The sequence below is a fragment of the Calidris pugnax genome, unplaced genomic scaffold (genome assembly GCF_001431845.1).
Source record: "Calidris pugnax isolate Ruff unplaced genomic scaffold, ASM143184v1 scaffold207, whole genome shotgun sequence".
In the NCBI taxonomy this organism is placed as follows: Eukaryota; Metazoa; Chordata; class Aves; order Charadriiformes; family Scolopacidae; genus Calidris; species Calidris pugnax.
Window position 1 is genome coordinate 502,108 of NW_015090931.1, and position 12,352 is coordinate 514,459.

Genomic DNA, 12,352 nt, shown 5'->3' on the forward strand with positions numbered 1-12,352 from the left:
GGGCAGAGACCAACACATGCCACAGCCCATCAGGCCACTCTAGTCACAATGGGTCGGGCTCAAGGTTCAACGAAACCAATGGAAAAAAAAAACAAAACAAACCATAGCTTCGGATCACATGCCACGAATCTAACTTACTGTGGAGGTCACTGACCAAATTCCCATTTATTTCAGATGAACAAGATCACCACGAAATTTATTTGAATCTCAAAGCACCAAGGATGGACCTCCCTCAGTGGCACAGACTCCCCTAGCACAACACTCATCTCAATTAACTCCGCATCAGGATTCGCAGTTAATAGGACTGAAAATAACATTTCAAAGTGCAGTTGATACAATACTGGAAGTTTTCATCCTGCCCTGCAAAGAAACATAATAGCTTCCCATACAGGTATTTCAACATTAATCTTTGCTTATTTACATAAAGAGTTTGCCAGAGCGTTGCCTTTGCTGCGCTCTTTCACCCCTTGCTTCTTGTAATTTTTACATCTTAAAAAGCAGAAGTAGAATATCATCTGAACGTGATGCTGATGAAGCCTGTACTTTAACATTTATTTTCATCTCAAATGATAAAAATGTGAATATAGCAAAAAAACATTGTTTGCAAAGTCCACCATTTTTTTCTTTAATGAAGTTTCCTGAACAGATGGTGCTACTTAAAAATATATATTGAAATCTCAATCAACCATAGGAAAAAAATAAAACATAAGACTGTATCACTGTATTTCATCTTGTGAAGCACAAATTTCAAAACTGAAATGCTTTGAGATGCAACACATTTACCATTATTCTTAATTTTACATAAGGTGAAATCTTCACTTAGTATGTAAAATTTACACCATAACAATGACATTCATTTCTCAATTTAAGGCTTTACTTAGGTTTCTAAGCTAATTGTACAATGAGGAAAAGGGTTTTAAACCTTCATGCTTTCTGCAGTCATCCATAACTTCAGGGCTGGGCAAGTGAAAAGGAAAAGAGGAGACTTATGAACAGCTGTTTGTTTGTTCTTGGTTCCCAGCTTTGTAAAGGACCTCTGTAACATGTAACATGACCTCCTTTCATAAAACTCTGGTTAACATTTCAAAACTGTCGTTGTTTCATTAAACTTCAACAACGTATTAAAATTTCTCCCGTCACTACAGTGAGGTACATATGCCTCAGCCAGCATCAACCCATATTCTTTCTACCACCAAACCCAAAAAGAGACAAAAACACACCTACATGCCCCTTTTGACTGGCAAATTTCTGTTCTCATATACAGAAGGCCTGAAGCCAAGTTTATATTGTAATTTTCCTTCCAGAAAGTCCTGAGACCTTTGTTTGGGAGTTTTGCCTTCTCCTTTCTCGCCAGTCTGAGGATTAGGATTGCTGCTTATACTTCCCCACCACAGAAGAGGCTTTGGAGATTTCCAGACTGATTTAGTCAATGGAGTGGCAAGAGTTTGGCTCTGACATTTAAGGCACATGAGTAGATTTTAGAAAATTGCTTTTAATCACTTCTTCAATATCTTTAATGTCTGAGATCCTTGCATAATGTGGTATTAAAGGGACATCGTCAGGTCAAATTTGGTTAAACATAAGTAATGTTCGAAAATTAAGGTTTCCAGAAGTAGAGAAAGAGATCAGAGCATAAAATTTAGAGAAAACACCTGCACCACGGATTTCTCTAAAATCCTGCCGGCGGGGAGTGAGAGCAGACAAAAACCTAAAACCCCAGCCTAGAACAGAGGTAATCTCTCCGCCAAAATCCGGGGGTGCCATCAGCGAGGTGAGGGACCGTGCCACCGTCCCGCCGGGGTGACCCAGCAGGTACCCAGCGCTCGGCTCACCCTTCCCAGAGGTCGGGGCGATGTCGCCCAGCCATCCCTGGAGCCCGCACTGATTTCACTACCCACCCACGCTTTCTTCCGCCCCAGCCCACCCCACCCCCGCAGAAAGGACTTGCCAGAGTCAAAGCCTTTCGATGCACTGCACCAATTAAACACCGATAAGTAGGGGCTAATGTGCATTTGTCCTGCTCCGGAATTAGCTTTACTAAAACCAAGATCTGCAAGAAACATTCAGCCCCTGCAAGGCGAGACAATAAGCTCTGTTCATTGGTTGAGTACCAAACTCAGAGGAAACTAGGTTACACTGCCAATACTAATCAACAAATTTTTAGTACCACTAGCTGCACTTATGTCCCCTTTGGGGTGAAAGGCACAGATACGCACAGTTTCTAATGAAACTGCATGCTGCTCCACACACTGCTCAGGCCCTTGCAAAAGGGAATTAAGAGGCACACACCTCCGTGTTAGAACAATTTCATTCATTATTGAAATATAACCATTTATTGGACAAAACAGCAGCAACCACCTTTACTGACACACAGTAGATCCATCCAGACAGGGGTAGGTAATGTGAAATCATATGACTAGCCAGTTTAAGTAACAGGTTAGTTCATTTAGGCAAAGTACAGTTGTGCTGGAATCTAGCCAGAACAATCAAATTATAAGTCGCTTACTGAAACTGCAACATATTTGCACTGATAACAGAGAGCAAAAAATTTGCCTTGCGTCTTAGACAAAATACTACTTCAAGAGCTGAAAAGTGCTGCTAAGCACCAATAACTCAGCTCTGCACACACTGACTGTGTACTGAATCCACTACACACAACCTCTTTCCTGTGTCATTTCTCAATAATTTAGGTTTTCCTAAAGATCTTAACTTTTGGAGCCACTATTTTTGTATTGCTGAGCAGGCTTGGCCAAATCTTAGGGAAAAAAAATATAGTTACACACCATGTAAGTCTTCTTCCAGATAAAAAAATATTTGTTACCCTCAAAATTACTAGATGAAAGCAAATACTCATAAATAGCAACAGATAATCCTGGGGCTAATAGATTTGCCACAGGACTCCAGTATACTTATATAGTGCCTGTGAAGAACCTTTACTGCTGATGGCAAGAAACAGAAATACTCAAAAAATCCAAAACTGATTTTCAGTGCCTGGGAAGGAGGGATACACCATCTTCAGGTGAAAGCAGTCCTGTGAGAAGTCAGTGCAGTGCAGCGTGTGACCAACCCTTACTCAAACACACAATGAAGGGAGGGAAAGAACTTCCCCTTATTACAGCCATTGCAAGAATCCAGCCTCTGTATTCAGCAGAGTGTCCTAAAACATCTCAAACCCTTTTAAAAATTAACTACACATACAGCAAGTCACTTGAAAGAACACTAGACATCTGAAACGCGGCCAGAGTTCTTGTAAGCTAACAGTCAAGACTATTTCACAAGAGTTCAGCCTATAAGCACATTGGTATCACTTGAACCCTTACCCCTGGAAACTCTTCCTCAGCTATAAAAGCTAAGGTGGACTCACAGGTGTCATCATTTTATGCATAATAATTCTTCAGTGAAAAACAGGACTTCAGCAGTATTTCTGCATCCCACAGCAACTGGTAAATTACTGCCAGCACTAAAGAGATTTCCAACTTAACAGGCTGTCTTGCAGAAGCTTTTCAGGGCAGGAACTTTCTGGTTCAGCATCCATTACATGCATGCTTACAGTATGAAGTAATATAACAACTGATTGTAAAAAAGAACCCCCCTGGGGATCTACATGGGACAGAAGTGCATTGTAAAACTCCAGTGTCACATGCAATAGAATAGGAACCCAATGTGAGGTTTTCAACAAACTCTCAGGTCTTCTAATGTTTCCCTGTGTTCAGGCCACCCTGTCAGAGGACAACAGCCTGGCTTTGTAACGCAGACATGCTGTGGTTCCCCTCACCTCCATCACTACAGTACATCAGGACATCTGTTACTAACTAGCATCTTTTGCTTTTCCAATCTTTCTTACCTACTTCTTTGCCCAAGCGTTCAGGGCTCTACACACCCTTGGAAATACTGCATTATAACTAACTGAATTTGCAAGAAAATTTTCATCAACACATTTCAAAAAGACTTACAAAAATATTGTGCAAATAACTTCATCTGAATGCTTCCACTGTTGTGCACCAGTTCACTGTGCCCAATTACAAAACAACTATCAGTTAATCCCGAACTGCCTTTGCAGGCAGACTGCAGATTCAATAGCGCTGAAAAGTTGCTCTACTTTTCCCTTTTGAAGATAACATATCATTTCAGGTCACAGAAGAATTTCTGTGATTATTTCCTAGTAATTAATTCAAACACATCCACTGTAAACATATCCTCAGGTCTTCACACATACACTACCTACACTAACAGAAGTCACCTGCTGGCAGGGTAAACGCAGACCAAAGTCAGAGAGGGATAACAGAACTTGTTAAAAATCTTCAGTCATACTGAAGAGAGGTTTCAGATTATTTTCCCTTGCACAAATGGAGCATGTCAGCTTCTCAGAAATAAATAAATTCCGTCTTCAACCAACAGCATGCTATGGCATTTTCTTTCACATTTAATCAACTGCACTTAAAAGCTAAGTGTGTATGCCTAAGTGCTTTTCTGGACTAGGGCCAGAAGGCTCATAAAACTGTTTCCAATATTTGGATCCCAAACTTAGCCAATAAAAGGAAAACCCTTTGACTTCAATGGGCTTTCCAAAACGTTGCTTGTGATCTCAGAGTAGACCATGCAACACAATTGGAAGAATATTTGTGAACACAAACACCAGTGGGATCATGACAACAAAACGCAGGAAATACTAAATACAAAATTCTCCCCTTGTCGAAGAAGCTCCAGCTTGATGCCTGGAGTACAGATCTAGCCAGCTGATGGAAAGCTTAGCCCAGACTGAAAGAATAGGCCTTTAATTAATTTATTACTTTTTAAGTTTATTAACTTACTAAGTTTATTTAGTCAACCAAGCCTTTCTGCTATCCCTGAACATGTAATGTTTTGGAAAAACACATCAAATAGTACACGATTTACCTTCCTCAGCCCTATTCTTGAAACAGGGCACAAAAAACATTGCCAAAAATCCTATATTGGCATTAGACGTCTGCGAATCACTGAAGAAGAGGCCTCTGGGTCCGTTCTCCAACTGAAAGTGACAAAAAGTCTCTATGACACTGAAAAAGTTTGGATCTGGCTGTTTCATAACTGTGGCCTGTGTATGCAGTGAAAAAATCTGTGCCCAAAGCTTATGTCAACCACCTTGCTAAAAGGCAACACTTGTCCTACCTTGCCAGCATTAAAATACAATATAATACCATATATCATCTCCTCTTACAAAGCAAATTCAATGGTCAGCAAAAAATGTGGATTATTGAACAACTTAGTCATACACAAAGACACAGGAAGACATCTTCTAAGGATTTTAATTGAGGGAAAACAGTCCAAATTGCAAAAATAAATTATAAAAGACACACAAAACTTGTTGCAAACGAGCAGGCACCACTAATACAGCAAGAAACGGCAAATTAATCCAAATTATATTTGCAAATTATTATAAATACTTAAATATAAAAATGGCCTTATTTTACTGTGTCTCTTTTGGAGACAAAAATTGCAGGGTTTCCTGAATGAACATGCCTGACTGTCTCACTGACAGTATTCTGGAGTCAGTAGTACCATTCATATCCCAAAGAAAATCAAGCATTTGGTCTTCTTTTACGAACTAATGCAATATAATCAGAAAATCCCACAAATTTAAGGCAAGTTACATGTCCCGTTTGGGGTGATCCTGTTGCAAGTTATTTTAAAGAAGTGAAAACCGAGGCAGCCATAAGAAAATGATGCTTCGGGTGTATTACTCAGAGGGTCAATACAGTGCTTCAAGTATTGCTCAGACTTCCACTTTGGGATCAATGGAAGCCAGCGCTGCTTCTTTCTTCAGCGCTTGGTGTTAGCAGACAGGTAATCAACTTGGTATTTTTGGAACTGGGTCTCACCTACCTGGCATTACGTGATCACAGCAGTCAATCACCCAGTGCTGTTACAAACACATTCCTCCATCAAAGGATTCAAAATTATACAGCACAAAGCTCTTCCCAGTTTAAAACAGGAGGAGGAAGAGAAGAAAATCACCTGCTGGTAAATTTCGGAACTTTCTTTTGTTTGTTTTATATTTTCACAACAGGAGGATTAATATTGACTAGAGAGGTGACTCTCTGAAGCCAGGATATATCTGAAGTCTCTCAAATGGAAAACAAAGGCAGTTTGCAAAATTCAGCTGGAGGAAGCCACAGCTTGATAGTGATCTGCATTAAACTGTAATACTATGAAGTATAAAGGATGTGAGGGACCCACACAGCTCACCTCTGGAGCCACATGACTGCTGACTGTCACCCCTGACAGCACTGCTCTTTTTGTTCCATTGCCTGTCACACACAGTAATAAAATCTTCATGGGCTTGACAGCTGCGGACAGCAGCCCTCGCACAGACTGCCAGACAGGCAGACTGTCACAGGACTGAAACCCCATTTTCCAAAGTGAGAGGGAGAAAAGACGGATGACTTCTGAGGAGGTTAGGAGAAGTATGGTCCCACCTCTTTATTTCCCACCTCTCCCACCTATGGCCACAGCACACCGCTTTCCTCGGCTCTGCCCACCCCATGACCTTGCAAAATAAAAAATAAGAATAAAAATAAAAATAAAAATAAAAATAAAGCTTTCCTTTGCGGTGCTGTCTTGCTTTTAGATGTAAGTCACACCATTAACCCTCCAAATGCCACAGACCCACAAACACCCACCTGAACCCAGCTGGAGGAAGAGCCAGCCACGGCCTGGGACCAGCTGCTGCAGACAGAAATGTCCTCCTGCCCCTTTGCCACGGAGGCCACCTACACACCCTTGGGCTCTCTGCCAGGTCTGTCCGTGCCTTCAGCCCCCTGTGCCAGGATGCACCCTGCTTTCCTTTGCGGTGCTGTCTTGCTTTTAGATGTAAGTCACACCATTAACCCTCCAAATGCCACAGACCCACAAACACCCACCTGAACCCAGCTGGAGGAAGAGCCAGCCACGGCCTGGGACCAGCTGCTGCAGACAGAAATGTCCTCCTGCCCCTTTGCCACGGAGGCCACCCTTGGGCTCTCTGCCAGGTCTGTCCGTGCCTTCAGCCCCCTGTGCCAGGATGCACCCTGAGACGCCAGCCTTATCACCTGGTTAGTTGCCCTGGAGGTTGCCACAGCAGCCAAAGGGACCTCCAGAGGCTTGGGTTTCCCAGGGCCGGGCAGCTGGGCTGCAGGGGATGACCTGGCAGCCGTTGCCGTTGCCCTCCCAGCACTGAGCCAGGATGCAACTCTCGGCCCCCCACCACACCAGGCTGCTCCATTCCACTGCAGGGTCCTCTGCCCCCGGGGTGACAGCCCCAAATCCCACCCAGCCTGCCGGGAGCACTGCCTGCTCACCAAGCCCCCCCAGCTGCCTCTGTGTTGGGGCAGTGGCCATGAGTAGTGCCGGCACAATGAGGGGTGCGGGAAGGGCTGGAGCAGGGGCAAGGAGGGAGCTGCAAGCTCGCTGAGAGAGCTGGGGTCACCTGCCACCACCACCACCCAGCCTTGCCAAAGTGCTTGATAGCCAGCAGGGAGAGGGACGGGTGTATTTCATCAACACTTGGGGTGTACCGCTAGAAGCTCCTCTACCGCTCTTTAGGTGTTAAACTGTGCTAATATAACAGAATCACAGAATCTTCTAGGTTGGAAGGGACCTTAAAGATCATCTTGTCCAACCATCAACCTAACTGACAAAAATAGACACCCACACAACAAACAAGGAGCATCATCACTAAACCATACCTCCCAGCACTACATCAACCCGTCTTTTGAACACCTCCAAGGATGGTGCCTCAACCACCTCCCCGGGCAGCCCATTCCAATGGCTGAGAACCCTTTCAGTGAAAAAAATTTTCCTAATATCCAGCCTGAACCTACCCTGGCGCAACTTGAGGCCATTTCCTCTAGTCCTGTCGCCTGTGACTTGAGAGAAGAGACCGACCCCCACCTCTCTACACCCTCCTTTCTGGTAGTTGTAGAGAGCAATAAGGTCTCCCCTCAGCCTCCTCTTCTCCAGGCTGAATAACCCCAGTTCCCTCAGCCTCTCCTCATAAGACTTATTCTCCAGACCCCTCACCATCTTTGTCGCCCTTCTCTGGACCCGCTCCAGCACCTCAATGTCTTTTTTATGGTAGGGGGCCCAAAACTGGACACAGTACTCAAGGTGGGGCCTCACCAGTGCTGAGTACAGGGGGACAATCACCTCTCGGGCCCTACTCGCCACGCTGTTCCTGATACAGGCCAGGATGCTGTTGGCCTTCTTGGCCACCTGGGCACACTGCTGGCTCATGTTCAGCCGACAGTCGACCAACACCCCCAGGTCCTTTTCTGCCCGGCAGCTCTCCAGCCACTCTGCCCCCAGCCTGTAGCGCTGCCTGGGGTTGTTGTGACCGAAGTGCAGGACTTGGCACTTGGCCTTGTTGAACCTCATCCCGTTGGTCTTGGCCCATCGATCCAGCCTGTCAAGATCCCTCTGCAGAGCCTCTCCACCCTCCAGCAGGTCGACACTGCCACCCAGCTTGGTGTCGTCTGCGAACTTACTGAGGGTGCACTCGACCCCCTCGTCCAGATCATTGATAAAGATGTTAAAGAGAATTGGCCCCAGTACTGAGCCCTGTGGGACACCACTCGTGACTGGACGCCAACAAATGCAGTCATTTATAGCAGTTAGACTGCAATCAAACTTGAGGCTGTCCCATCCCAGTCAGCCTGGTAAAAAATTTATATCCACAGTCAGGCCACAGCAACACAGCCGAAGTCGACTGACAGTACAGTCACAACAGGCTGCCAGTCCTTTACGGCTGTGACTGAGCCCCTCATCACCTCTGTGCAATCCCTAGCACTACATGGCAACTAGGAAACCACTTTTATAATGAAAACATGTTATTTTTTGACACCAGCACAGCACAGCCACGGCTGTTTGTCAAGTTCCAGACCATTACACCTGAAACCACCAAAGGCTGGGAGGCAGGCGTCTGCCCCATCCACAGTTCCTCCACGACGTTTCATCATTACTGACAACGCTGAAGAGGGATGAACTCAAATCTCATCACCGAGACACAATAATTAGGAAAAAACAGAACCACCCGTCTCATCAGCAACCCACGGACATTTGATTTGGAAACAGCGAGGACAAGATCTCACACCACCAATGCGTTTTAAAAATCCCTTTTTCTCACTTGCATTTATCAACGTGCAGCTTCTGTACCAGTGAAAAAGAACTGCAGGAAACCCCAGATACTGTTTTAAGATGCCTCCCTCTGTTCCCGTACGATGGACAGAGGGAACTGGACAACTCAGGACAGCGCTATCAGCAACTGCACTACAGCAGAGACGCAAAGCAACACCAGCCCCAAGGAAAGGACGAAGACAAGTGCTTAATAAATCCTGCCTTTCTGGCAGCTTAAGCACTTTGATTAGAGCTGTGGCCCCTCAAAAGGGCCTCTTTTCTTTCAGGACTGGCAGAAGGTGCGAGCAGCTCTCAAAGACTAAGGTAAAATGTTAAGCGATAAGAAAGTAAAGCAAAAGAACTGGTAATTCAAAGCATACAGAGTGGATCACAAGGGTTCAACTAGGACGCTTGTTACGCAGAAATATGTTTACATATTACAAGAACCAGGGAAGCTTTACACAACAGCTGAGAGAACACCAAGGGAAGACCAAACCTTGCTAAATCATGGCCACCTCTGCTTCCCGTTGAGCTGTGAACGGCCTGAAGAGTTTCCAACTCATTACTGCAATTCTAAAAAAATTGGACAACCCAGCTTGGACTCACCACCTGTCCAGATAACACCCGAAAGCCTACAGATTGGCCTGCTGCGGGACACATGGGGGGGACCCACAGCATGTGCTTCAGCTGACATGGTGCTACTGAGTGAAAAATAAATTTAAGATTAACTGAGCTATGAAAAGGCGGGATGAAGGAGTAATTTACTTAGGAACATAAGGGAGGTTGGACTAAATGATGTCCAGAGGTCCCTTCCAATCCCATATCATTCTGTGATTTCGTGAAAAGAAGTAAGAAGAGTATTGCACTTAGTTCACGTACAATTTTCCCCTGGGAAGGTTCCACTCAGCTTCCGCAGATGTAACCAGATTAGATCCACACTGATGGGCACTGTAGATGGGATACAGGAGTCCAACATGGTCTATGCCATCCTATTTGCAATACCAGTGATGTTCAGAGTTATGCTGACAGCAACATGAAGGGACTGACCTTCTCCTCTCACTGCCGCAGCCTTCCCCTGACATTCTATCCTGTACACCTCAACCCCACTTTGAAGACAATACTATAAATTGAGGACAACTCTGGCCCCATGACCATTAAAACCTGCTTTCTGTTACCTCTGGGCACCCGCCGCTGTGGTTATGCAGAGGCAAATAAGAAGTCCTTGGGATGACAGGGGGTGACATGCTGCAGCTGCCTGGCCTCTGAGGTTCTCCACAAACAAAGCGGCCACGATGTACACACAGGTTCACTGGTCCCACAGGGAGCTACGTTCTTACGTGCCAATAACATTTTTGAAAAATGGGACCTAGGCACATAAATTGTTTAGATGTTTTTGCGAATGTTACCTGCAGCCCGAGAGCAGAGTACTGCGTGCTCTGCACAACTGCGTGCATGCATGGATGGGCAGATGTTTACTGAGTCCTCATTTTCCTTTACGAGCTGCAGAAATTTTAAATTCCCTTACCTTTAGCTCTTTTAAAACTGCTACGAGACTTTTTCCCTTCCACTTTGGTGGTCACAAATGGGAAGGGAGGGGAGAGGGGGAAGGAGGTATCAATTACCTTACCTGCTCCCTGTCCCTACAGCAACAACAACAACAACAAAGTGTAGGTGGAGCTCAGCAAGAAATGCCTCTCTGATACAGTTCTCTACCATCCTTATGTTTTCTTCCTGATACTGGTGGTTACTTCCAAGGACAGCATACTTCAGCACATTCACTGTTGGGTAACTTCTGTGCCCCTGACCTTGTAACAGCCAAGAAAAGCTCCAGCATTGCTCCCTTATCAGGCCACAAAACAATTAAGGAAACTTAGGTTCCTATTTGCTGCTTATCATGTTTTTTAATACCACTATATGAGCCTGTTATTACTTTAAATAAAGTTGTTACGGCATAATATATACTTATCAAAGAAAAGTCTATAAACTGATTTCACAACTTCAGAGCATATTTTTTCATTTAAAAAACCCAGTGATGATGCTTCCTTAAACTCATTTTGGCCTCATACCAGTAGAGTTGTAGGTAATACTGCAGTTCCCCTGGGAGGTCCAAAATACACTAAATCTCCAAAAACTGGCCACTCCATTTTGGTACCAAGAAAAGGAGTTTGTGGTTTAACTTCAGGTGTTCACAACTTAAAACACTAGCTCATTTTTTCCTTAAGCGTAGGAGCAGATACTGTGTATTTTGAAAATTATATTCACAAACAGAAATACTCACAAAGAATATTCCACTGGAAACATATTTCTTATCAGCAAGGATATCAGAAATGGATATATTAGATATGTTGCTACAGTATGATCTGTGTGAAATGCCATTCAGTCTCACAATTTTATCTACAGTAGCAGAGCTCTGTTCTTAAAACCCCAACATCTGCATCACACACGCTTCATTTTTAATTAAAAAAAAAAAAATTACTTTAGTCAGCATCGTGGCAAAAAGAAGTGAAAATTTACTAGAGTTAGAGGTGCTTTTCCTACATGTTACATCTAACTGTTGTAAACCTCACGGCTTTCAAATAGCACTACCACAAAATTGCTGTGCCATGTCCTGCTTGTAGCGTGGGCAACTCTTTTTTGCTGGAAGCCTTTCACGGCCAACCGAATATAAGCAGATGTGCGTGTATACTAAAGTCACTCAAGCCCACATCTGCAAAAGCTCGGCGGGGAGCAATCAGCACTGACACCGGAACATCCAACCGTGGACAGACCGGCCCCCTGCAGCCTCGGCTTTCCCCTGCGCCGGCAGTCCAACAGATCTGCTCCTCTTCCCAAGTCACCTGGACTTCAGGCGAAGCCTGACGCCCTTTACCGACGTGCTCAAACGCCACTCGTGACAGGGAGGGCACCACGCGAAGCGGGTACCTCGGTGCCGGCGGTGGGGTGACCTGGCCGCCCCACCACCCACTCGGCGGGGAGATGCCTCTCCCTCGGGCCCGGGGGACTTTGGCCCGGACGGGGAGGAAGACGATGGCCCCGAACAACTCCTCCCGCTCCTCCAGCAGTCGCCCTCGGCGGGGCATTCGGCAGCCCGTCCCCAGGCGGAGGGCAGCCCGACCCGACCCTTCCCCCGTCCCCGCTCCGCGCCCCCTCCCCGCACCTCCTTCACCTGCGGGGCCGCGGGTTCGCGGCTGCCCCGGCGGGCTCGGCGCGGGGCGGGCCGCGG

General features: G+C 45.5%; 1 protein-coding gene across 1 annotated transcript in view; it reads right to left on the minus strand.

The window, feature by feature from the left end:
• Positions 1 to 10,105, minus strand: part of TRPM6 (transient receptor potential cation channel, subfamily M, member 6) — an 82,963-nt gene extending 72,858 nt beyond the window's left edge. The window contains exons 1-3 of the mRNA XM_014951643.1: positions 10,009 to 10,105; positions 8,903 to 8,983; positions 6,900 to 7,147 (exon numbers count right to left, since the gene is read on the minus strand). Coding sequence (XP_014807129.1) covers positions 6,900 to 7,147; positions 8,903 to 8,983; positions 10,009 to 10,105 — 426 coding nt within the window. The remainder of the gene's footprint in view (positions 1 to 6,899; positions 7,148 to 8,902; positions 8,984 to 10,008) is intronic.
• Positions 10,106 to 12,352: the final 2,247 nt, after the last annotated feature.